At 42.7% G+C, this 27,968-nt stretch overlaps 1 protein-coding gene across 1 annotated transcript in view; it reads left to right on the top strand.

The window, feature by feature from the left end:
* Positions 1 to 27,968, top strand: part of kif26bb (kinesin family member 26Bb) — a gene marked incomplete at both ends in the record, with an annotated part of 40,345 nt that overhangs the window by 1,430 nt on the left and 10,947 nt on the right. The window contains 5 exons of the mRNA XM_080047489.1: positions 1,575 to 2,057; positions 4,570 to 4,682; positions 4,814 to 4,985; positions 27,279 to 27,473; positions 27,867 to 27,960. Coding sequence (XP_079903615.1) covers positions 1,575 to 2,057; positions 4,570 to 4,682; positions 4,814 to 4,985; positions 27,279 to 27,473; positions 27,867 to 27,960 — 1,057 coding nt within the window. The remainder of the gene's footprint in view (positions 1 to 1,574; positions 2,058 to 4,569; positions 4,683 to 4,813; positions 4,986 to 27,278; positions 27,474 to 27,866; positions 27,961 to 27,968) is intronic.

The raw sequence follows: 27,968 nt of genomic DNA on the forward strand, positions 1-27,968 counted from the left end.
CGTGAGCGGTTTTAAAATGGACATGAATATTTCATCGGCGACATCCGTGTGACATCTCCAGTCCTCTCCACTGGGGGTGGGGGGACTATTTATTTTTGTCCTCTCGAGTGGGATGAGGCACCACTATAGCATCATGCTTTTTAGAAAGAGAGAGAGAGAGAGAGAGAGAGAGAGAGAGAGAGAGAGAGAGAGAGAGAGAGAGAGAGAGAGAGAGAGAGGAGAGAGAGAGAGAGAGAGAGAGAGAGAGAGAGAGAGAGAGAGAGAGAGAGAGAGGTATCTTGTGGCCACAGACGTGGTCAAAGAAATCTGATAAGCCGGCTCGCTCCTTGCAGGTTTATTGATCCGAGCATGATGTTTCAAAAGCATCATGCCTCTCTGATGTCATCTCTTTTTAAATCTGGCAAAGATGGAAAGTACAGTCGCCCATCTGGCTATACAGCATGTGTCTGTCTTTATCAATAAGGGATCAGTTCCATTTAAGAAATGGGAAACCCGCATACAAGAAATTTGCAGATGGTATGCCTGCAATCAGTTTTCTTTATCTCTTGATGCAGAGTATAAAAATTATCAGAGGATACATGTGGCAGTTACTACTGGATAGAAATGTCTATAGTTCCTGATGGTTTGGCAGTTTTGGAGTTTTAACAACCTTGTTTTACATAATTATTGGGGGCTCCTATGCTGTACTCCTCCGGGGGGAATATGGGTCACTGGCAATGTGCTGGCAGCCTGCAGGATGGATGGGAGACAGTGAGGACATTAGAAGGTGTCAAGGGCAGTGCAAACAGGATGTGACACAAGAGTCTTTGTCAGGATGGAAAGCGAGAAATTAACTTTGTTTGATTTGACAGCCCAGAGTCCATGGCAGGAACCCACATGCCAAAAACCCTTTTCAGACCTAATGTGGTCAGAATTTCCCAAATTCAGTTGGATTAGCTAGATAATGACTTTCTATTAAGATGGCACGATTGCACTTATTTATCATGACATAATTCCACAAAATGATCAAATCAAGTGACTGCTCAGTACTCATTCACAGTTCTGTTGTGTGTTGGTTTCAAAGCAATCTGTACCTCCTCTTTGCAGTTTCAACAAAGGAAATATTGTTTTCCTTGGCAGGTAAAATAAAAGTAAAAAGCACATTTAACCATTGATGCATACATCTGCACAGAGATAAGAACACTCAAAGTTTATTTTAAAGGTGCAGTAAGTAATTTTTTTTAAAACTTGCATTTTTAAAAGGACAACAGTGGTAACATTAATCGATATTACTGACTCATGATTACTTTGCTAAGTGCAAAGATTGCTTGCAGTGCCTTCCCACGACTCAATTTCCATATCCTCAGTGATCCTTCATGTTATTCTCAATCCAGGAAATCAAACAAAGCAAATTAGCTTTGTTATTATGTCTTCACAATAAGCTGTTGCTGAATCTATGATCTCATTAGGTCAGGCTCTCTTTTGTGTAAAGTGTGAAGCTTATGTGGAGTAGCTACTTCAAACACCTAACCGCCTAGTTTTCATGCAAGTAACAAATTTAATATAATTTCTGCTGCTTCTGTGTCATTTTACAGGATTCTAGCGACCTGTCTATGTTTCTTCACGACAACCTTCGTGTCCACAGTCGGTCCGGTGCCAATGACTCCTGCAGGGAGAGAGATAGAGAGCAGGGCGAGTGTGGAGCCTGCGGTATGAACCTGGGCCTGCTCAAACAAGAGGCCATCCACTTGGCTCTGAGCAGGGGTCCGTCATTAGCTAAGCCTCCCTTTGAACACGGCTTTAGCGCGGCTAGTCTGCTGGGACAAAGTGAGACAAAGCACGGGGACCGAGCCCCGAGGGAGGCCGCCACGGCTGAGCACCAACTGCACAGTCGCACCCACAGTCCCCACAGCCCGAGAAGCCCCAGGACGCCTCAGAGGACCCCCCAAACCATCAGACGGAGGGGGCCCAAGCCACCCAACCCGGACATGGACCGCTGGGTAGAGGAGCAACACCAGCTGGTCACTTCTAAACCTGTGTCCGGCAATGATGGTGTCACCACTTACCCTCACCGTCAGGTACTCCCCTAAAAGCCTTTTCCTAACCCCTATATCACACGTAACGTATCCGCAGTGTGCATTTCCCTGTTAATGAGATATATGGGTAAAGTACATCTTTACGGGGGTGCACGTGTCAGCCAAGCAATGATTCATAGTGCCTAATCAGAGCCTATTTAGATCCCATGGCTGAAGACGTTGTTTAAAAGTACTTTTGCTAATGGAATGGAATTGGGTCATAATTTACCCCCTGTCATAAAAGCCAGCCAGTCAAAAAGCACTTGTGATCAATAGGGGGATGGTCATATTTAACAGGGCGGCTGGTGAAATATGCATCACTGTGATGGAAGCAACACAAGATTGAGTCCACCCACTACCCCCCTCCTTCCCCAGAGTCCCCAATGAAAATGGTCGGAAACATGTACAAAGCTGAGTGAGAGAGAGTGTTTGAGGTTTTATACGATGTTGTTGGTTCAACTGTGGTGCGTTTCTACTCCTGATCAATATGGACCAAAGGCAAATATGTCATGTGACCTGGACGGACAATCTTTATAGACATCAGAATTGAACGTTCGGGGCAACAGGGTGTGAGTCCTAGATGCAGTGGCCCAGGTTCGACTTCGGCCTGTCCACAAAAACTGTCCACAATAGCATGTCCACTGTGAGGATGCTATCAGAGTTTAGGCTAATGTTAGCGGCCCTGTCCTACTCTTTATTGGATATTGGGAAGTTTACATCCAGGCAACCCCAGCCGTCATACAGTTACTTTCAGTAATCACAACCTTTTTCCTCTTGTAACATAAAAAAAAACTCTAGGAAAATATGCACAATACAGCAAAAGTCTAACCTCTTTTGCTTGTACAAGTATGTTAGCAAGACAAGCAGCCTAAATATGTTAGAATGAATTAATCAAACTTAGAATAATATGACTATAGCTCTAGGGCTGTAATAGAATAACACAGCTATTTCTTTTTTTTCAAGATTCTTTTTGGGCGTTTTTCGCTTTATTAGACAGATTTCGGAGAGACAGAGCTATGTAGACATCATATGCCTGTTTAGAAGGATTCTAATTTTAAATCTAGTCAGCTTGAAATTATAGCATTAGATTAATTAGCCTGCGACAGCTAGAAATGAGAACGCAGCTTTTGCCTACTTTTGTCTGAAATAAGGGTCAATTTTAGTTCAAATAGGACTAAGATTTTCATATGGTTAGGCTGCAGATGTTGTGTGCCCTGCAGGGAGGGGAAAGCTGTACAGGCATAGCAACAGTAACCGTAGTGGGTGGGGCTCAGCAAATAGTCTTCTGGACTGAAAAAGCCCAACTGAAAGCAATGCAGTAATTAACCTGTTATTCTAAATCTACTCGCATAATCAAATTTAACGATAACAATGAAACATTTCACTCAAAGGAAATTGTCCTGGGCTGGGCTTGAGAAAGTGGCCAAGCGGGTACATTATGAGAGCAGATCAATACAGGTTTATGTGGCTGAGGTGAAAAAACAGGAGTGAAAGCGAGGGAAGAGAAGAAATGGATGGCGGAGGAAGAGAAAAAGGGAAATGAGTGGCATTTAAGATGGGAGGCAGGAGAAAGGACCGGAGAGCGATGATGTTTTAAAGAGATGAATTTGAGGGTGGAAGAGAAGACCAAAATAACAGAGTATATGAGAGCAGATACAGAGAGATATCACAGCATAGAGAAAGCAAAAATGAAGTTAAAAAAAGGTTATGGCAGGAGATAGTATTCAACATGAAGACAGTAGGAGGGGCAGGGGAGTGTCTATACATTATCCATATTTGCGCTGTCTAGTTATATTACCTTCACTCTGTCTTGCTCAGGCCTCCTTGTAAGGCAATGGCAACTGCAGCTCTCCTATGACACTAATTGGCAGTTTATGGTCGGACATTATTAAAAGAAAAACTCTGAGCTGACGTTATTGTCTTGCCCTTAAAAAGAAAAAAGAAAAGAAAAGGCCAGAGATATTGATGAGACATGGAGCTTGCGAAGCAGTGTCATACATGGATGTTGGCTTAGTAGCCTGCGGCATGTTGAGCAGTAGCATACTGCACCCCCAGAATAGGTCATGATGCATACACACAGCACAGTTATGAATGAGCACCAAAAAAAAAAACACAAACCTTGGAGCTACAGCTGCGTAAGTGTTCCAGTTGGAATTACTTCACATAAAGCTGTTTGACTGAGTGTGTGGGTGTGTTTCAGAGGCAGTGACCGTATGTTTCCTGCAGCTCTGCAGCTCTTCAACTCTGAATCTTGTTTTAAAGGTTGGACAGCAGTCGCTGCAGCGATCGCAAACTATTCTTCACACTCCACTTGCAGCTCGCCAGAGCCACAACATCACTAAAGGCATATGTTTAGCCAACTGCAATCTCTGTTTAGATGCCCTACTTAGACAGACGCACCCCACACTTGTCCCCGGAGTAATTCCCGTGATAATAGACATTTTTGGAGATGGGTGCAGGAGTGTATACAGTACAGATTAGTATTTTTTGTAATGAGCTTTCCCTCCCCTAGCAGGATACAGATGATGTTGCACAGGCCTGCGGTGCCGTGCAGACTAGCTCAAAGATGCCGCACATCTCCAGAGTGGTGACCATCGCCAACACTGCTGCTATGTCACTTTTGTCCAGGTAAATATATCTATGTCTCTACTGAAAGGTCGATCATTGTGTGTTAAAATGTGTAGTATCTGCAGCATGTCCACTCTGTTTACACCATGAGTTTCAGTAGTGTGACATGCCACCTGCCTTGTTCCCTGTAGGGCGGCCGAGAAGCTCAATCTGACGTTGAGGAAAAGAGGCCAGGCTTCCGATCCAGCTCCCGCTCACCACTCCACCTGCTTCAGGGAGATGATCCAGAAAAACCCACCGCTCGTCCCCCCCTGCCTGCTCCAAGCTGCCACTAGAACCAAAGACTCGCCCAATGTTGGCAAGGTACAGTAGGCAGCAGCGCTTCAGATTCCTGTAGATGCATAGTAGATGAAAAAGACTGTGAACGCCATTTGGTTTGGGTGGTTTTTGGTAATAATTCCAACAATTCTTAGCAACAACTCTAATATTTATAGAAATGGAATGAATGATTAACTGTGGAACTAAATGTAAGCATGATGAAACAAATTAGTCAAAGTGGGGAGTTCAATTACAGACCGGTATTACGGTCAACATATTACTAACCAATATCTGCAATACTTAAAGTCTGGTGATTGTTTATTGGTAAATACTAAAAACGTGAAGGAATAGTTTGACATTTTGCTAAATATTATTAATTTTCTTCCTGAGAGAAAGACTAGATTGATATCACTGATGACTGTACAGTCAGTATGAAGGTACGGCCAGTTGCCAATTAGCTTTGCATTACAACTACAGGGGAAGCAGCATGTAAGTCTCTGTTAAACCACAACTTTAGTTGTTGTTTTGTTGATTTAAAAAAAATCACAGACATGAGAGTGAGCCTATTTCCCAAATCGTAAAATAATCAGAATCAATTTGGGATGTTTTAAACTTTAAAACATCCCAAATTGATCCTGATTATTTTTTTAAATTTAAAGCCTTATCTGTTCTGTTCAGGTGAAACTACCTTTTCAAAGGTGTACAGTCTACAGTGTTAATGATGCTAACGCCCATTACATCACTTTGACTATTTAAACAGATTTCTTAGCCGTCTACAAATAAATGATGAATCATTACATTTGTGTTCGGAAACACACCTCATTCATTTATCCTCCATCTTAAATCACAGCACAGGCGGTTGCCTTCAGCCATTAGCTGCACTCAGAGATCAGTGTGCAGCTTGGGTTCATAGTTCAACAGCTCTTGACTCCTTGCGGCTCTTTGCTGCACATCACATAACTCAGTGCAGCAGTGTTGCGAGGAGAAAGAACCACATGCTCAATAACGGAAGAGGCATACAACAACACATACTGTATAATGTGTGCAGTAGAGAGATATCCATATGACATCCATTATCTACTGTATTCTTTACACATACAATTGATATCTTGAGGAGGTGTACATGTAGTATTAGAGGACCACCCTGTGTTACCTGGGACATACCTGTGTATTGTGGATTGTATTCTGTAAATACATAGAATGGGTCTGTATTGGTGGTGTATACATTCTACCGCCCACGCCCGCAACCATCGCCTTGGAAGTGTTTTTCTTACCAGCCTTGTTGCAGAGTAAAGAGATCACGGTCAATTAGGAGGAGATCCTATATCAGCCATTCCGTATGATACACTGAAATGTGTGGAGCTAATGTCTCAATCTTGCTCCTCCCCTCCCCTGCCCTCCACTCACCTCCTCTGGGGGAAAGTGGGGGATCAATATGGCTGCCTGCCCGCCCCTCGTCTCAGAGAGATGGACTCTTGGGTTTATAGTCTAGTGTTACAGATAAGGGCTCCGATATATATACGCCCCAAAGCCAGCCGCACCTGCCCGAGCACTCAGCTCCATGTGCGTCTGCATCCCCGACTGTATATGTATCTCAGAGCTCAGGAGTATTTTTCCCACTTGTAAAATGGGTCTCCTGAATAATTTAACCCTCATGAATAGAGTTTGACACATGTTCAATAGGGTTAGGGAGCCACTCCTTGCATAACGGTATTACAATTATGAGGGAGAGGGTGAAGAAAACAAATCCTTCACAGACACTATGAACTGTGGCAGATGGAATATGGCTTTCAGGTTTTCATACTGTCAATGATGGATGATGTCATCGTGGTCTAACGCAGTTCTGGAAAATATCAAGAATACCACGTAAGACTGGGTGTCATGGTGCACAGGGCTCCTTGCAATCATGCAGACCTGAATCCTAATTAGGAATACTTTTGTAATCCATTTATAAACTTGAATTGAGCTTCTTGTCTTTTGTGAGGTTAATGTTGCCTTGTCTTCCCGCAGACAGAGACATATGAGGCTTGTTTAATGGCTGTCAGAGTCAGGAGCTTACTTAATTTAAGACCTTAAAGCCTCTAAATCTTAAGGCTTCCTGTACAGAACTGCATTAAGGAATTAATGTGGTGACATGCGGAAATATAGCAGGCGGTATGCATATCTATTCATTTGTAAGTGCATGTGTTGTTTCCGCACTGATAAGTTCAACTGACAGTCTAAAGCAGTCCCCAAAGAAAACTTGTTTTTATTTATGGCCGATTGAACATTGAACAACAAAGTTGTTTTATGTAAATAAGTTGATTGCTATGGAGCAAAATAAGAGATTTTCAGATGTGTAAAAGGAAACACATTTGCCTAATTTAAGTGATGTCAGAACACATGATGTCTTTGGCTCCGCAACCAAATCTTCAAGCATAATCCTTTTTGACATTTACTACACTGTTGTGCAAAGTTTTCCCATCTCCAACTGATGTTTATCTCAACAAACGTTGCATAAAATAGTATCCTAGCCTCCCATGGCTTAGCAGCAGGGGCTCAGAGCTGAAGTCTTACTATTACTTCCCTCTCTTAAATCATTTGATGCCAGGCCCTTGAGTAAAAACCCCTTTTTTTGATAAACACAAACTCTAAACCCATTTTTTCAAAGGCAAGGTATAAATAGAAGTAAAAAGAGGGCACTGCAGCCAACAACATATAGCCTACTTAACAGGCAGCTTCACACAGCTAAATGAAAGATATTGTGGCGATTTCACACTCCATGTTCTCATACTTAGGGGCTGTGAGAGCTAGAAAACACGGCAAATTCGATCCTAAGATGCCTTTAGCTGAGCTGCTTTAGCACTCATTCTTTTTTCATATGTTTTCATTTCCTGCTGGTATTTATTTTTAAAAGTTAAAGTTACTCAATTTGCCGCTCACGTCCTTTCGCTGACGATCATAGGCGTCTTCTGAAATCACTTACATAGAAAAGCCGAGCACCCAACTCAGCCCTGGCTTTAATAAATAATGGGTTAAAGAAGTTTATTCTCAAAGTGTCTCAGAGTAGTTTACGTAGGTTAGCCCTTTCCTTCACAAATGTACATAGTGTGTATATAGGGGTAAATTAAATAGTATGGGGTGCTTAATGTAAAAATCTGCTTACATTTTTCTAGCTGATAGATTTAGATTATTTAGCTCACTTTTCTCCCATTTAACTTATTTTCATAACATTTGAGACAGAAATGTATCCAAACATTTTTTATGAAAGTGAGCTAAATAATCAAAATTACCAATTTCAGCAAGGAAAATGTAAACAAATGTTTTACATTTAGTGCCCCATAAATTAGCAGTGTTCACTCCACGCTTGCAGAAGACATTTACTCCACCTGTAGTGCCTTACTAGCTGACTTAGCATAGGAGGTGCACTATTATGCAGGTAGTATGCTAATAAGATGATAGCATTAGCATTGTTGGACTGGGTAGTGTTAATATATAATTGGTGCTAATTTTATGAATTCCATACCTTACATCATTAAAGATTCAGTTCGAAATCAGTCAGTTCCAAATTACATTCAAAATATTTTCTATCTTACCTCTAATATCGAGCCATGCAGACAGTTTTGGTTTTATTTGCTCAGGTTTGGGTTTGTCGGTTTCTTTGTCGTCTCCTAATTATAATGGAGGTGATTTTGTTTGTGGTATTTACAGCTTGAAAACGTACAGACAAGGAGTTGACTGACATGCCAGCAACCTTTGAGCTAAATGCTTATGTAACCGTGGTAACCCTATTTTAGGTAAAGAACAGTTGCTCTAGGTTCGGGAGGAGCTGAGTGAATAAACCATTGACGACACATGAAACCACCAGACAAAATATGTTGTAAATATTAACTTTTACTCCCAAAGAGCGCTTTGTCATAAGAAAATAAAATAAAGTTTCCTCTCTTATATAAGACAATTTAACAGACAATATCTCACAGTGAAATACACAGATTGCTTGAAAGGTTCTAAAGTGTTCATCTGAATTTCTTATCAGTTCCAACTTCTCTGAGATGTTCCTCTGAATTGCTTATCAGTTCCAACTCCTCTGAGATGTTCCTCTGAATTGCTTATCAGTTCCAACTCCTCTGGATGAGAAGCTGCTCGATGGTTCAAGGGTAGCTCGCCATCTCCTTTGTCCAGGAGAATCCAGAATCCAATTTAATCCAACGAAAAAAACCCAGCCTGTATAAAAACAAGGCTATTACTATTCTAAATCATGAAATCACTTATGGCCATTATGAATATTCACAACTCAGTTCCAAATTCTACTGTAATTCAATAGTGATCAACTTATGAATTTTTTAGCATTTTAACCATGAATTATGATTAAACATTTCTTATCTCATTTTCAAAACATGAACTATATGATATCCATCATAAACCTCACATTTACATTTAAGCATATAGCACAAATGTTCAATTGTCCCTTCAAACATTCTACATATGAATATTAACACTAACTGTGCACAATGTCACAGCTACACTGCATGTTTTCAGCATATTGCCCGAATCAAAATACAAAAATGAATAAATCAAGCACTGTGATAAAATAATGTAACTATGACTTATTTTTACTCTTTAAATGCAACAAAGGCTGCTTTAACTACAGCATTAACACTTATTTGTACATGAATAAAGAAACCACATGCTCTATATAACACACGTGGATAACACACCAGTAATTATATTAGCCCATTAGCCATGTATCGGCAGGCAACACAGGTCTGTGCTATAAATAGCATTAGCCGTATCGGCAGGGAACACCTGTTACTATAAATAGCCATAGCCCAAGTTCTTAAAACTCACCGAAACAATGCTAGAAACAGTTAACCTCCGACACACGGGCCGTCCTCCAACTCCTCAGACAGACAACACGAAGGCATACGCTCTAGCCTCACTCACGTCTGCAGTTTAACTTTTATAAATCAATTTTATCTCTGTGTGCATCAATATCGTCTCGTTCTGTGTTGAAGTTTTCTTTCTTCTGTCATGGAGGCGGAACTTAACTTAACCATCCAATGAGCAGTCTCTATTCCTTGTCATAACCAATCAAACGCCTCAATGCAAGACCAACATTGATTGACAAGCTATTTAAGTGAATAGGAATGATGGAAATAAAATAATAACTAAATAAGCATATATAATGATGTATTATGATGATCTTATCAACGGGGTTATGGGCATTTATTTATTTATGTTAACCCATTTTTGTCACTGGGTTACACACTCCCCCCCTTAACTGACATGAGTCCCTTCATGTCCTTCTTTCTACATAATTACTTTCAAATGTTTCAACTAAAGCTTGGTTGAATCCCTCTAGTATGGTCTGGACAAAAGAAATAAAGGGATTGCCAAGTTGGGAATAAGTGAACTTTCCAGGTGCTCTTCTTGAACGCTCGGACCTCCGAGGATGTTCACTGGCATTCTCACTATTGCCATTGTCTGTCTCAGAATCAGAACTTTGACCATTAGTTATCGCTGTCTGGAGATCATCCTCTTGAGATTCAACCTGTGAATCAGACAAACTTGTTGAATGAATACCATTCTCCATTCCTTCCTCCTGAAAATGTAATGGTTGTTCGTCATTTTCCATTGTAAGGAGCTCGGGTAGGGACTCATCCAAACGTTGCACTGATGATTCCTCTTCTTGTCCAAGTATTTTGGTACCATTTTCTGTATCGATGATGGACACATCAGGAAAGTGTGTTTCCTTTTCTGTTTGTTCGTCTGTGTCTATTTCAGCATCTGTAAGATGGTTTACTGTCTCTGCTTCAATATCACCATTTGTCTTTTCTTGTCTTTCCTCAGGTTCAACGACATCAGGTACGTTTTCCTCAGGTTCTAGTTCCACATGGTTTCTTTCCACAGGGTTGGGAATGTTTCCAGTGGAGGACAGGTCAGATAAGGTTTCAGGTAAGATTGTGTGTTCCACTTCCTGTTGGTCTTCAGAATTAGCAGGTACGTTGTCTCCGAGAGCTGTCTGTGTTTTAGGCATATCTGAGACTTCAACCAGTCTTGTCTCTATCTCAGAGATTTCCATGGGATAGAACCATGGGTTATCATCATCCTCATCCTCTGAAGATAGAGGTTGCTCATTTGGCTGGTTGCATGTCTGCCTGGTTCTTGGCCTGTGAGTTTTCTTAGGCCTCACTTCTTCTTCCTCTGTTTCAGAGAGAAAACCACAAGGTAAAAGTAGATCACGATGTAATGTGCGTGTGGGCCCATCCTGACCTTCAGGGCACACTACATAGACAGGTATATCTCCAGCTCTTCTCTGCACAATATAGACTGTTGACTCCCACCTGTCAGCAAGTTTATGCTTTTGGCGAAGGCGAAGATTTCGCACAAGAACCCTGTCTCCTGCCTCAAGTGTGGATTCTCTCACTCGCAGATCAAACCTCTTTTTGTTTTTATCAGCAACTTTCTTTGCATTTTCAGTGGCAAGCTTGTAGCTTTCTTTCAAATGAGACTTGAGGTTCTTTACGTATTGGAAATGTGAAGTGGATGAACGGTCTTTGACTGGTAACCCAAATGCAATGTCAATAGGCAATCTGGGCTGACGCCCAAACATCAGTTCGTAGGGTGAGAAACCAGTTGAATCATTTCTCGTGCAATTGTATGCATGAGCGAGTGGTTTGACATGTTCCCGCCACTTCGTCTTCTCTTTTTCTTGCAGAGTTCCCAGCATGCTTAGCAATGTGCGATTAAACCGCTCTACTGGGTTCCCTCTGGGGTGATATGGACTTGTCCTCACTTTACGGATGCCAGCCAAAGCACATAGCTCTTTGATGGTTTGCGACTCAAAGTCACGTCCCTGGTCACTATGGAGGCGTTCGGGGAACCCGTAGTGACTGAGGAACTGCTCCCACAGACATTTGGCGACTGTGTTGGCTTTTTGATCTTTTGTAGGTATAGCAACCGCATACCGCGTAAAGTGGTCAGTGATAACCAGGATATCTTTGGTATTATGGCTATCCGGTTCCAAGGACAAAAAGTCCATACAGACCAGTTCCATAGGTCTACTCGTCTTGATATTAACCAGAGGTGCAGCTTTCTCTGGCTGACTTTTCCTCTTCACACATCTCTCACAAGTCCGGATCTTTGTTTCAACATCAGATGCCATTTTAGGCCAATAGAACCTTGACCTCACTAGCTCAAGAGTGCGTTCAATACCCATGTGTCCCATTTGGTTATGAAGACTGGTAAGTACAGATGACCTCAACACTTGTGGCAGGACAAGTTGACAAACTGGTCTATTGTCGCAATGTCGTCTCCTGTACAACAAATCATCCTTCAGTTCGAGACGACTCATCTCCCTGAGCATTAGCTGAAACTCAGGCGACTCAGATTTGAGACTGGCAGGTACAGGTTCTTTGGACCGAATTAACTTCAAGACGTTACTGATGACTGGGTCTGCTTTTTGTAGTCTGGCAAGCTCATCTTTGCTATACTTGGGGACTGTTAGGAGACCTTGGAATCCCTCCTCCTCAAACTCGGCAGGTATAGCATCAGCATGCATAGCTAGGGACTCTACTAAGCTAGGAGGGTTAGAGTCTTCCTCCACACAAGCAGCAGTATGACTCTGGCAGGCTGCCTTGACTGTCTCTGGGCAGCAGAATCGACTGTTCTCAGGACTCAGATGATAGGAGGTGAACTCATGTATCCTTTGACTTTCGCCTTGGGACTGATCGTCGTTGGTTAACTCTCCATGAGGCCTCCTTGACAACCCATCTGCGTCCTGATTCTGCTTGCCTGCTCTGTATGTGATGTCGAACGTAAAAGTGGACAGGGAAGCTAACCAGCGATAGCTGGCAGCATCCATCTTGGCAGTGGTGAGTATGTACCTCAGCGGATTGTTGTCAGTTACAACCTTGAAGTAGTTACCATACAAGTAATCGTGGAATTTGTCAGTGATAGCCCACTTTAAGGCTAAAAATTCCAACTTATGCGCCGGGTATCTCGCTTCACTGCGCGATAAGCCTCTACTTGCGTAGGCGATGACACGACTCTGTCCATCCTGTTCCTGATACAATGCCGCTCCTAGTCCAGTTGTACTGGCGTCTGTGTGGACGACATATGGTACTTTAGGATCTGCAAATCCTAACACAGGAGACGATGTGAGCTTGTCGATGATGCTTTCGAAAGCCTGCTGGCAAGCAGAGGTCCATCTTTCAGCGAATGGCTCTTTCGGGTGGAAGAATTTGCCATTTGTTGAGGTTGGCTTGCTTCCTTTTCGCAGTGGGGGGTAACCAGCAGTGAGGTTGTTCAAGGGCTTCACAATCTTGGAGTAATCTTGCACGAATCTCCGATAATAACCGGAGAACCCAAGAAAGGATTTTAATTCCTTCAAAGTCTGAGGTCTCGGCCAGGTTTTGAGTGCTTTAACCTTTTCTGGGTCAGTTTCCACTCCGCTTCTTGACACAATGTGCCCTAAGTAACGGACTGATGTTTGGAAGAAACGGCACTTTTCTGGTGAAAGCTTGAGGCCGTTTTCTCTCAGTCGGTTCAGGACACTGGTCAGTCGGATTTCATGTTCTTCCAAGGATTTGGAGAAGACAATTAAGTCGTCAAGGAAAACGAGCACTTCCCGCAGATGCATATCTCCCATGCACTTTTCCATTAAGCGCTGGAACGTTGAGGGTGCATTTGTTATTCCTTGCGGCATTCGGTTCCATTCCCAAAATCCTAAAGGACAGACAAACGCTGTTTTTTGTTTGTCAGTCTCCTCCATCCCAATCTGATAGTATCCAGATTTTAGATCCATCACAGAAAACCATTGAGACCCAGTGAGTGCAGAAAACGATTCCTCCAGGTTGGGTAGGGCATATGCATCCTTGATAGTCTGGAGGTTTAGTTTTCTGTAATCCACACACAGCCTGATGTCACCATTCTTCTTTTTGACAACAACAATCGGTGACGAAAAGGGGGACTCAGACTCTCTGATGATTCCAGCATCGAGAAGGGTTTTGAGATGGCGTCGCACTGCTTCGTAATCTTGCGGGTGTATGGGACGGGGTCGCTGTTTGAAAGGCGTTTCATCCTTCAGTCTGATGTGATGTTTGACTTTCGTTGCATGACCGAAGTCGAGATCATGATGAGCAAAAACATCAGAGTAGTCATTTAGCTTATTTGTTACTCTGGTTTTCCAGTTCTCAGGAAGTGGTGAATCACCAAAGTCAAACTTCAACTTCACATCTGCTTCTGCCTTTTGCTGACTGGAAGTACAGGCTGCATCTTGTAGCTCATCAGATTGAAGGGATTCTTTTTCCAGGTGAGAAGGTCTTTGATTGGGGTAAGTATGTTGTACAATTTCCCGAGCTACGGTTAGCTCAGCTATGACACAGTTAATTGGTAGTGTTATGTCATGCTCGGTCTCATTTCTGAGTACAACAGGTACCTTGTAAGGATGTTGGTTTGGTATGGTTATGAGACAACAGTCTGTGAAGATTCCACCAGGTAACGATGACATGGTTGGTGGTTCAAGCAGCGCCCATTGTTCACTGTTGACAGTTTTTGAACCAGCAAAACCTTGCAGGATGACTTTTTGACCGGCAGGGATTGTGGCAGGAGTAGTGCCTCTTAGTTTGACTAGGCCAAGTCTGCCACTGGAGTGTTGCTGGTGTCGTAGCTGCAGGGTTTGGAGTACTTGAGCATAACCACAGAATTCAGTAGATCTGAGGGTGTTGTCATCACAGTACTCTTCATAGAGAGAGTCAAGAGTGTTTGTTCCAATTAGTACTGGTATACTGCTGCTTGAGCGAGTATTTGGCACTATCAGAGCTAGAGTTTCCATTTCAGGTTCTGAGGCGATGAACTCTTTAGGAAACTTCAGACTTATCTCCACATAACCAGCATAAGGGACAGGTTCGCCATTAGCTCCTTCAACCTCTAATAAGTCACTGACTGGCTTGATCTTGTACTCTGACAGGTGATTATTGTAGAATGATTGTGATACAGTGGTAACTTGTGAACCTGTATCGAGTAAACAGTTGCACTCTACTCCACCAACTGTAACATTAGCAGTGCTCTGTCTTCCTACAAGTCCTTTTGGAATGTTTCTGGTTTGTTCAACGTTTTGCTCTTTTAATATTGCTTTTGTGTTGTGCTTTTCTTTGGGACTTGTCTGTTTTTCGGTTCCTGATAGTCCCTTTACAGGAGCCTCTTCTAGTTTAAAGGTAGAGCATCGTTAGAAGGGTTCTTCTCATCCCAAGCCTGTTGCATTTCTTTCAGCTCCTTTCTCTTGCCATAGACCAGTGTAGGATCAGCAGGGTTACTACAACTGGTGACAATATGACCATCTTCCCCACATTTAAAACAATACCAGGGCCTTGGCCTCCTGGTGGTCATGAGTTGAGCTGGGGAGTGGTTCTGAGAAACAGGGGGACTTTCTTTTGGCTTTGACTTTTGAGCCTTAGCTGTTTTGGGTTTCACTGCCTTTTCTCCATTGGAAGCTGTGAATGATGCAATCAGAGTTTGGAGGTCAGCAATTTGTTTTTGCATCTGTTTCATGGTTGACGGTATACTGTTATCTTGGGGTTCGATGTCATTGACACACGCAGCTTGAGTGTTAGCCTGAACTTTTGTCTTTGTGAATCCAAGGTGCTGCTTCATTCGACTTGCCTTGGCAGCTTGCTTATCCTCTTCAGTTCGCAACAGCAGCAAAAACTCTGAGAAGGTTGGTGGATTACTTTGTCTTTGTTCCAGTTGGAGATTTGTAATTACTGTGTTGTCCCAGCACCCTCTACAGAATTGTTTGAGAAGCTGCCTGTCTGCATCACCGGCACATACAGCCTTTTTCTTCACTACTTCAATGAGAGATGACTGCAGTCTATGGAGATAACTTGATGGTTTTTCTCCTGAATTCTGGTGAGTATTGAGAAATTTAGCAAACAACTCATCACCATCTTCCACAATTCCGTATGCTGAATCAAGCAAATCCAGGTAATCTCTTGGAGTAGCCTGGGGACCTAGGGGCTTTACCACTTTGATAGCAGGGGGTGAAAGGCTGTCAACAATTTTCCTCACCAACTGTGAATGGGAGACAGTGGGGTCATTTAAGTAGATATCAACGCTGGTCCGCCAGGTGTCATAGTCTACCTCATAGTTGGAGCAAGGGACTCTGCCTGAGAAAGGCCTCAATTTAGCACGTGAGTGCAGGTGAGATGCTATTTCTGTGCTTTTCACAATGTGTTCGACTACTACTCTCTGAACGTCAGGTGTGCTGAGATGATCAGGGGACAAGGTAAAATTGGGCCTGGGATCGCTTAAGAGAGGTGGGGTTAAATAAGTTACTGGCTCAGTGTGGGGCTGAACTAGGGTTGGTTTTAGTCCACCATAGTGAGGGCTAAGTGGGGTTTCAGCAGGGCTCAGTTTTGTTTCACTGGGTTGAGGATATTGTCCCCATTGGCCTGGTGGGGGTCTGGGCTGAGCTTGGGCAGTAAGTGAGGGAGTCACTAATGGTTGGGTAGGGGTAGGGTCATGAACTATCTGCACCTCTTCCGCTGGGGTCTGTGCTACAATAGTTTCTGTTATCTTTGTCAACTCATCTCGCAAAATGTCCTCAAATGACATGCCACTTAATTTGGCTAAGCCTTTAAGCTCAGAAATAAAAGTGTGAGTGACCTCAGTGCCCAACCTGCTGCTGTAAACACTAGCCAGTGCTTTCACATGGTGAAAGACCCTGGGGTCTTCAGTACTTGGCCTGTCGAAGGGTAATAGGTCTGCAAGTGACTGCAGTGTCGCACCTGATTCAAACTCAATGATAACTTGTTTGTGGAACTCAGATTGGGGGTTGTCAATATTAATTATCCTGCTGATTGACCCATATTGCTTTAGGTAATCAAAAACCTCCTCATCTAGAGGGGTAAAGGATAGTCCACTAACTATTACAGAGTTTGTCACTTTGATATTTTCTGTCTCAACAACCTCCATTTCAAAGGTGTAACACTTAGACTACGATGTTCAACCTCAATGTATAGATTTCAACAAGAAAAGCAGCAAAAACGCCAAAAAAAGATAAATCTACAATTCACGTTTTGACCTGTAGGTGGCGCTACAGGTGGTTTACATGTATGTCAATAGTCACAAAGCTCCTGGCTAGCTCGCCAACTTTTATGTAACCGTGGTAACCCTATTTTAGGTAAAGAACAGTTGCTCTAGGTTCGGGAGGAGCTGAGTGAATAAACCATTGACGACACATGAAACCACCAGACAAAATATGTTGTAAATATTAACTTTTACTCCCAAAGAGCGCTTTGTCATAAGAAAATAAAATAAAGTTTCCTCTCTTATATAAGACAATTTAACAGACAATATCTCACAGTGAAATACACAGATTGCTTGAAAGGTTCTAAAGTGTTCATCTGAATTTCTTATCAGTTCCAACTTCTCTGAGATGTTCCTCTGAATTGCTTATCAGTTCCAACTCCTCTGAGATGTTCCTCTGAATTGCTTATCAGTTCCAACTCCTCTGGATGAGAAGCTGCTCGATGGTTCAAGGGTAGCTCGCCATCTCCTTTGTCCAGGAGAATCCAGAATCCAATTTAATCCAACGAAAAAAACCCAGCCTGTATAAAAACAAGGCTATTACTATTCTAAATCATGAAATCACTTATGGCCATTATGAATATTCACAACTCAGTTCCAAATTCTACTGTAATTCAATAGTGATCAACTTATGAATTTTTTAGCATTTTAACCATGAATTATGATTAAACATTTCTTATCTCATTTTCAAAACATGAACTATATGATATCCATCATAAACCTCACATTTACATTTAAGCATATAGCACAAATGTTCAATTGTCCCTTCAAACATTCTACATATGAATATTAACACTAACTGTGCACAATGTCACAGCTACACTGCATGTTTTCAGCATATTGCCCGAATCAAAATACAAAAATGAATAAATCAAGCACTGTGATAAAATAATGTAACTATGACTTATTTTTACTCTTTAAATGCAACAAAGGCTGCTTTAACTACAGCATTAACACTTATTTGTACATGAATAAAGAAACCACATGCTCTATATAACACACGTGGATAACACACCAGTAATTATATTAGCCCATTAGCCATGTATCGGCAGGCAACACAGGTCTGTGCTATAAATAGCATTAGCCGTATCGGCAGGGAACACCTGTTACTATAAATAGCCATAGCCCAAGTTCTTAAAACTCACCGAAACAATGCTAGAAACAGTTAACCTCCGACACACGGGCCGTCCTCCAACTCCTCAGACAGACAACACGAAGGCATACGCTCTAGCCTCACTCACGTCTGCAGTTTAACTTTTATAAATCAATTTTATCTCTGTGTGCATCAATATCGTCTCGTTCTGTGTTGAAGTTTTCTTTCTTCTGTCATGGAGGCGGAACTTAACTTAACCATCCAATGAGCAGTCTCTATTCCTTGTCATAACCAATCAAACGCCTCAATGCAAGACCAACATTGATTGACAAGCTATTTAAGTGAATAGGAATGATGGAAATAAAATAATAACTAAATAAGCATATATAATGATGTATTATGATGATCTTATCAACGGGGTTATGGGCATTTATTTATTTATGTTAACCCATTTTTGTCACTGGGTTACACACTCCCCCCCTTAACTGACATGAGTCCCTTCATGTCCTTCTTTCTACATAATTACTTTCAAATGTTTCAACTAAAGCTTGGTTGAATCCCTCTAGTATGGTCTGGACAAAAGAAATAAAGGGATTGCCAAGTTGGGAATAAGTGAACTTTCCAGGTGCTCTTCTTGAACGCTCGGACCTCCGAGGATGTTCACTGGCATTCTCACTATTGCCATTGTCTGTCTCAGAATCAGAACTTTGACCATTAGTTATCGCTGTCTGGAGATCATCCTCTTGAGATTCAACCTGTGAATCAGACAAACTTGTTGAATGAATACCATTCTCCATTCCTTCCTCCTGAAAATGTAATGGTTGTTCGTCATTTTCCATTGTAAGGAGCTCGGGTAGGGACTCATCCAAACGTTGCACTGATGATTCCTCTTCTTGTCCAAGTATTTTGGTACCATTTTCTGTATCGATGATGGACACATCAGGAAAGTGTGTTTCCTTTTCTGTTTGTTCGTCTGTGTCTATTTCAGCATCTGTAAGATGGTTTACTGTCTCTGCTTCAATATCACCATTTGTCTTTTCTTGTCTTTCCTCAGGTTCAACGACATCAGGTACGTTTTCCTCAGGTTCTAGTTCCACATGGTTTCTTTCCACAGGGTTGGGAATGTTTCCAGTGGAGGACAGGTCAGATAAGGTTTCAGGTAAGATTGTGTGTTCCACTTCCTGTTGGTCTTCAGAATTAGCAGGTACGTTGTCTCCGAGAGCTGTCTGTGTTTTAGGCATATCTGAGACTTCAACCAGTCTTGTCTCTATCTCAGAGATTTCCATGGGATAGAACCATGGGTTATCATCATCCTCATCCTCTGAAGATAGAGGTTGCTCATTTGGCTGGTTGCATGTCTGCCTGGTTCTTGGCCTGTGAGTTTTCTTAGGCCTCACTTCTTCTTCCTCTGTTTCAGAGAGAAAACCACAAGGTAAAAGTAGATCACGATGTAATGTGCGTGTGGGCCCATCCTGACCTTCAGGGCACACTACATAGACAGGTATATCTCCAGCTCTTCTCTGCACAATATAGACTGTTGACTCCCACCTGTCAGCAAGTTTATGCTTTTGGCGAAGGCGAAGATTTCGCACAAGAACCCTGTCTCCTGCCTCAAGTGTGGATTCTCTCACTCGCAGATCAAACCTCTTTTTGTTTTTATCAGCAACTTTCTTTGCATTTTCAGTGGCAAGCTTGTAGCTTTCTTTCAAATGAGACTTGAGGTTCTTTACGTATTGGAAATGTGAAGTGGATGAACGGTCTTTGACTGGTAACCCAAATGCAATGTCAATAGGCAATCTGGGCTGACGCCCAAACATCAGTTCGTAGGGTGAGAAACCAGTTGAATCATTTCTCGTGCAATTGTATGCATGAGCGAGTGGTTTGACATGTTCCCGCCACTTCGTCTTCTCTTTTTCTTGCAGAGTTCCCAGCATGCTTAGCAATGTGCGATTAAACCGCTCTACTGGGTTCCCTCTGGGGTGATATGGACTTGTCCTCACTTTACGGATGCCAGCCAAAGCACATAGCTCTTTGATGGTTTGCGACTCAAAGTCACGTCCCTGGTCACTATGGAGGCGTTCGGGGAACCCGTAGTGACTGAGGAACTGCTCCCACAGACATTTGGCGACTGTGTTGGCTTTTTGATCTTTTGTAGGTATAGCAACCGCATACCGCGTAAAGTGGTCAGTGATAACCAGGATATCTTTGGTATTATGGCTATCCGGTTCCAAGGACAAAAAGTCCATACAGACCAGTTCCATAGGTCTACTCGTCTTGATATTAACCAGAGGTGCAGCTTTCTCTGGCTGACTTTTCCTCTTCACACATCTCTCACAAGTCCGGATCTTTGTTTCAACATCAGATGCCATTTTAGGCCAATAGAACCTTGACCTCACTAGCTCAAGAGTGCGTTCAATACCCATGTGTCCCATTTGGTTATGAAGACTGGTAAGTACAGATGACCTCAACACTTGTGGCAGGACAAGTTGACAAACTGGTCTATTGTCGCAATGTCGTCTCCTGTACAACAAATCATCCTTCAGTTCGAGACGACTCATCTCCCTGAGCATTAGCTGAAACTCAGGCGACTCAGATTTGAGACTGGCAGGTACAGGTTCTTTGGACCGAATTAACTTCAAGACGTTACTGATGACTGGGTCTGCTTTTTGTAGTCTGGCAAGCTCATCTTTGCTATACTTGGGGACTGTTAGGAGACCTTGGAATCCCTCCTCCTCAAACTCGGCAGGTATAGCATCAGCATGCATAGCTAGGGACTCTACTAAGCTAGGAGGGTTAGAGTCTTCCTCCACACAAGCAGCAGTATGACTCTGGCAGGCTGCCTTGACTGTCTCTGGGCAGCAGAATCGACTGTTCTCAGGACTCAGATGATAGGAGGTGAACTCATGTATCCTTTGACTTTCGCCTTGGGACTGATCGTCGTTGGTTAACTCTCCATGAGGCCTCCTTGACAACCCATCTGCGTCCTGATTCTGCTTGCCTGCTCTGTATGTGATGTCGAACGTAAAAGTGGACAGGGAAGCTAACCAGCGATAGCTGGCAGCATCCATCTTGGCAGTGGTGAGTATGTACCTCAGCGGATTGTTGTCAGTTACAACCTTGAAGTAGTTACCATACAAGTAATCGTGGAATTTGTCAGTGATAGCCCACTTTAAGGCTAAAAATTCCAACTTATGCGCCGGGTATCTCGCTTCACTGCGCGATAAGCCTCTACTTGCGTAGGCGATGACACGACTCTGTCCATCCTGTTCCTGATACAATGCCGCTCCTAGTCCAGTTGTACTGGCGTCTGTGTGGACGACATATGGTACTTTAGGATCTGCAAATCCTAACACAGGAGACGATGTGAGCTTGTCGATGATGCTTTCGAAAGCCTGCTGGCAAGCAGAGGTCCATCTTTCAGCGAATGGCTCTTTCGGGTGGAAGAATTTGCCATTTGTTGAGGTTGGCTTGCTTCCTTTTCGCAGTGGGGGGTAACCAGCAGTGAGGTTGTTCAAGGGCTTCACAATCTTGGAGTAATCTTGCACGAATCTCCGATAATAACCGGAGAACCCAAGAAAGGATTTTAATTCCTTCAAAGTCTGAGGTCTCGGCCAGGTTTTGAGTGCTTTAACCTTTTCTGGGTCAGTTTCCACTCCGCTTCTTGACACAATGTGCCCTAAGTAACGGACTGATGTTTGGAAGAAACGGCACTTTTCTGGTGAAAGCTTGAGGCCGTTTTCTCTCAGTCGGTTCAGGACACTGGTCAGTCGGATTTCATGTTCTTCCAAGGATTTGGAGAAGACAATTAAGTCGTCAAGGAAAACGAGCACTTCCCGCAGATGCATATCTCCCATGCACTTTTCCATTAAGCGCTGGAACGTTGAGGGTGCATTTGTTATTCCTTGCGGCATTCGGTTCCATTCCCAAAATCCTAAAGGACAGACAAACGCTGTTTTTTGTTTGTCAGTCTCCTCCATCCCAATCTGATAGTATCCAGATTTTAGATCCATCACAGAAAACCATTGAGACCCAGTGAGTGCAGAAAACGATTCCTCCAGGTTGGGTAGGGCATATGCATCCTTGATAGTCTGGAGGTTTAGTTTTCTGTAATCCACACACAGCCTGATGTCACCATTCTTCTTTTTGACAACAACAATCGGTGACGAAAAGGGGGACTCAGACTCTCTGATGATTCCAGCATCGAGAAGGGTTTTGAGATGGCGTCGCACTGCTTCGTAATCTTGCGGGTGTATGGGACGGGGTCGCTGTTTGAAAGGCGTTTCATCCTTCAGTCTGATGTGATGTTTGACTTTCGTTGCATGACCGAAGTCGAGATCATGATGAGCAAAAACATCAGAGTAGTCATTTAGCTTATTTGTTACTCTGGTTTTCCAGTTCTCAGGAAGTGGTGAATCACCAAAGTCAAACTTCAACTTCACATCTGCTTCTGCCTTTTGCTGACTGGAAGTACAGGCTGCATCTTGTAGCTCATCAGATTGAAGGGATTCTTTTTCCAGGTGAGAAGGTCTTTGATTGGGGTAAGTATGTTGTACAATTTCCCGAGCTACGGTTAGCTCAGCTATGACACAGTTAATTGGTAGTGTTATGTCATGCTCGGTCTCATTTCTGAGTACAACAGGTACCTTGTAAGGATGTTGGTTTGGTATGGTTATGAGACAACAGTCTGTGAAGATTCCACCAGGTAACGATGACATGGTTGGTGGTTCAAGCAGCGCCCATTGTTCACTGTTGACAGTTTTTGAACCAGCAAAACCTTGCAGGATGACTTTTTGACCGGCAGGGATTGTGGCAGGAGTAGTGCCTCTTAGTTTGACTAGGCCAAGTCTGCCACTGGAGTGTTGCTGGTGTCGTAGCTGCAGGGTTTGGAGTACTTGAGCATAACCACAGAATTCAGTAGATCTGAGGGTGTTGTCATCACAGTACTCTTCATAGAGAGAGTCAAGAGTGTTTGTTCCAATTAGTACTGGTATACTGCTGCTTGAGCGAGTATTTGGCACTATCAGAGCTAGAGTTTCCATTTCAGGTTCTGAGGCGATGAACTCTTTAGGAAACTTCAGACTTATCTCCACATAACCAGCATAAGGGACAGGTTCGCCATTAGCTCCTTCAACCTCTAATAAGTCACTGACTGGCTTGATCTTGTACTCTGACAGGTGATTATTGTAGAATGATTGTGATACAGTGGTAACTTGTGAACCTGTATCGAGTAAACAGTTGCACTCTACTCCACCAACTGTAACATTAGCAGTGCTCTGTCTTCCTACAAGTCCTTTTGGAATGTTTCTGGTTTGTTCAACGTTTTGCTCTTTTAATATTGCTTTTGTGTTGTGCTTTTCTTTGGGACTTGTCTGTTTTTCGGTTCCTGATAGTCCCTTTACAGGAGCCTCTTCTAGTTTAAAGGTAGAGCATCGTTAGAAGGGTTCTTCTCATCCCAAGCCTGTTGCATTTCTTTCAGCTCCTTTCTCTTGCCATAGACCAGTGTAGGATCAGCAGGGTTACTACAACTGGTGACAATATGACCATCTTCCCCACATTTAAAACAATACCAGGGCCTTGGCCTCCTGGTGGTCATGAGTTGAGCTGGGGAGTGGTTCTGAGAAACAGGGGGACTTTCTTTTGGCTTTGACTTTTGAGCCTTAGCTGTTTTGGGTTTCACTGCCTTTTCTCCATTGGAAGCTGTGAATGATGCAATCAGAGTTTGGAGGTCAGCAATTTGTTTTTGCATCTGTTTCATGGTTGACGGTATACTGTTATCTTGGGGTTCGATGTCATTGACACACGCAGCTTGAGTGTTAGCCTGAACTTTTGTCTTTGTGAATCCAAGGTGCTGCTTCATTCGACTTGCCTTGGCAGCTTGCTTATCCTCTTCAGTTCGCAACAGCAGCAAAAACTCTGAGAAGGTTGGTGGATTACTTTGTCTTTGTTCCAGTTGGAGATTTGTAATTACTGTGTTGTCCCAGCACCCTCTACAGAATTGTTTGAGAAGCTGCCTGTCTGCATCACCGGCACATACAGCCTTTTTCTTCACTACTTCAATGAGAGATGACTGCAGTCTATGGAGATAACTTGATGGTTTTTCTCCTGAATTCTGGTGAGTATTGAGAAATTTAGCAAACAACTCATCACCATCTTCCACAATTCCGTATGCTGAATCAAGCAAATCCAGGTAATCTCTTGGAGTAGCCTGGGGACCTAGGGGCTTTACCACTTTGATAGCAGGGGGTGAAAGGCTGTCAACAATTTTCCTCACCAACTGTGAATGGGAGACAGTGGGGTCATTTAAGTAGATATCAACGCTGGTCCGCCAGGTGTCATAGTCTACCTCATAGTTGGAGCAAGGGACTCTGCCTGAGAAAGGCCTCAATTTAGCACGTGAGTGCAGGTGAGATGCTATTTCTGTGCTTTTCACAATGTGTTCGACTACTACTCTCTGAACGTCAGGTGTGCTGAGATGATCAGGGGACAAGGTAAAATTGGGCCTGGGATCGCTTAAGAGAGGTGGGGTTAAATAAGTTACTGGCTCAGTGTGGGGCTGAACTAGGGTTGGTTTTAGTCCACCATAGTGAGGGCTAAGTGGGGTTTCAGCAGGGCTCAGTTTTGTTTCACTGGGTTGAGGATATTGTCCCCATTGGCCTGGTGGGGGTCTGGGCTGAGCTTGGGCAGTAAGTGAGGGAGTCACTAATGGTTGGGTAGGGGTAGGGTCATGAACTATCTGCACCTCTTCCGCTGGGGTCTGTGCTACAATAGTTTCTGTTATCTTTGTCAACTCATCTCGCAAAATGTCCTCAAATGACATGCCACTTAATTTGGCTAAGCCTTTAAGCTCAGAAATAAAAGTGTGAGTGACCTCAGTGCCCAACCTGCTGCTGTAAACACTAGCCAGTGCTTTCACATGGTGAAAGACCCTGGGGTCTTCAGTACTTGGCCTGTCGAAGGGTAATAGGTCTGCAAGTGACTGCAGTGTCGCACCTGATTCAAACTCAATGATAACTTGTTTGTGGAACTCAGATTGGGGGTTGTCAATATTAATTATCCTGCTGATTGACCCATATTGCTTTAGGTAATCAAAAACCTCCTCATCTAGAGGGGTAAAGGATAGTCCACTAACTATTACAGAGTTTGTCACTTTGATATTTTCTGTCTCAACAACCTCCATTTCAAAGGTGTAACACTTAGACTACGATGTTCAACCTCAATGTATAGATTTCAACAAGAAAAGCAGCAAAAACGCCAAAAAAAGATAAATCTACAATTCACGTTTTGACCTGTAGGTGGCGCTACAGGTGGTTTACATGTATGTCAATAGTCACAAAGCTCCTGGCTAGCTCGCCAACTTTTATGTAACCGTGGTAACCCTATTTTAGGTAAAGAACAGTTGCTCTAGGTTCGGGAGGAGCTGAGTGAATAAACCATTGACGACACATGAAACCACCAGACAAAATATGTTGTAAATATTAACTTTTACTCCCAAAGAGCGCTTTGTCATAAGAAAATAAAATAAAGTTTCCTCTCTTATATAAGACAATTTAACAGACAATATCTCACAGTGAAATACACAGATTGCTTGAAAGGTTCTAAAGTGTTCATCTGAATTTCTTATCAGTTCCAACTTCTCTGAGATGTTCCTCTGAATTGCTTATCAGTTCCAACTCCTCTGAGATGTTCCTCTGAATTGCTTATCAGTTCCAACTCCTCTGGATGAGAAGCTGCTCGATGGTTCAAGGGTAGCTCGCCATCTCCTTTGTCCAGGAGAATCCAGAATCCAATTTAATCCAACGAAAAAAACCCAGCCTGTATAAAAACAAGGCTATTACTATTCTAAATCATGAAATCACTTATGGCCATTATGAATATTCACAACTCAGTTCCAAATTCTACTGTAATTCAATAGTGATCAACTTATGAATTTTTTAGCATTTTAACCATGAATTATGATTAAACATTTCTTATCTCATTTTCAAAACATGAACTATATGATATCCATCATAAACCTCACATTTACATTTAAGCATATAGCACAAATGTTCAATTGTCCCTTCAAACATTCTACATATGAATATTAACACTAACTGTGCACAATGTCACAGCTACACTGCATGTTTTCAGCATATTGCCCGAATCAAAATACAAAAATGAATAAATCAAGCACTGTGATAAAATAATGTAACTATGACTTATTTTTACTCTTTAAATGCAACAAAGGCTGCTTTAACTACAGCATTAACACTTATTTGTACATGAATAAAGAAACCACATGCTCTATATAACACACGTGGATAACACACCAGTAATTATATTAGCCCATTAGCCATGTATCGGCAGGCAACACAGGTCTGTGCTATAAATAGCATTAGCCGTATCGGCAGGGAACACCTGTTACTATAAATAGCCATAGCCCAAGTTCTTAAAACTCACCGAAACAATGCTAGAAACAGTTAACCTCCGACACACGGGCCGTCCTCCAACTCCTCAGACAGACAACACGAAGGCATACGCTCTAGCCTCACTCACGTCTGCAGTTTAACTTTTATAAATCAATTTTATCTCTGTGTGCATCAATATCGTCTCGTTCTGTGTTGAAGTTTTCTTTCTTCTGTCATGGAGGCGGAACTTAACTTAACCATCCAATGAGCAGTCTCTATTCCTTGTCATAACCAATCAAACGCCTCAATGCAAGACCAACATTGATTGACAAGCTATTTAAGTGAATAGGAATGATGGAAATAAAATAATAACTAAATAAGCATATATAATGATGTATTATGATGATCTTATCAACGGGGTTATGGGCATTTATTTATTTATGTTAACCCATTTTTGTCACTGGGTTACACTTACAACACAGTAATGACAACGTGCCAATGTTTTAGCAGATGTAATCTTAACACAACGTACAACTTGCGCTGACGAGCTTAATAAAAATTTTAAGCAGAGGATTGCACTAGATGAAAAGCAAAGGGGTCCACCGAAGCTATGGCAACCATGAAAGTGTTTGCCAAATTACAGTTAGTTGTTGGCAAACTACAGCCCAAACCAAAGTGGTAGAATGACAGTCAGGCCAACATTACCATCCTCAGAGATTTAGTGAGGGGTCATCAACAGTTCATAACAGACTGTAATTTTCAACATGCTTCTTCATGCTTTTGGTGTTCACACAGGTCAAAGTCGTGCTGAGGGTAAGCCCAGCAGTGTCGGAGGGCCGAGGCCAGCGTCCTGTTCTCCATATTGACCCGTCCAAGAAAAGAGTCACCATAATGGAACCAATCAGCAAAAGCCAAGTGACACTTGACAGGGATGGCAATCCTCTGAAGACCTTTAGCGTTGATGCTGCCTATCCTCAAGAGTCAAGCCAGGTTTGTTTCTTCATCCATTACTGTTGAAAATATTACAAATACAATGTTTCTATTTGTGAAAGATGTTCATTCTGATAGTGTAACATTCAGTTGTTTTCTCTAAAGTATTTAATGCATATTTTCCCCCTTTGTGGACTACTCACCACGGTTGGTTTGCTCTCTCTGATGAGCTGAAAACTGATAGGCCCTAGATAGCCCACCACAATTACACAGTCCATCAATTAGATTCAACTCTATCTGAGATCTGCTTACAGTATCTGAGCCCAAGGGAGACTAAAGAATCAGCATGCATCCCCCCTCTGCTGCGGCTCTTTCATTTCATTGGATGTACTATTCTTTTACATGGAGATGATTCATAAGATGCCCGCTGTCCTTTGTTCTCTCCCTGGTCAGGCCGAGGTGTGTGCAGGCGTCTTGGCTGATGTCATCCGATGTGTGCTCAGCGGCAGCGACGGATGTGTCCTGGGTTTGGGCTGCGCTGATGTGGGTGAGTAA

Source organism: Ammodytes marinus (assembly GCF_949987685.1).
Source record: "Ammodytes marinus genome assembly, chromosome: 19".
Taxonomy (NCBI): domain Eukaryota; kingdom Metazoa; phylum Chordata; class Actinopteri; order Uranoscopiformes; family Ammodytidae; genus Ammodytes; species Ammodytes marinus.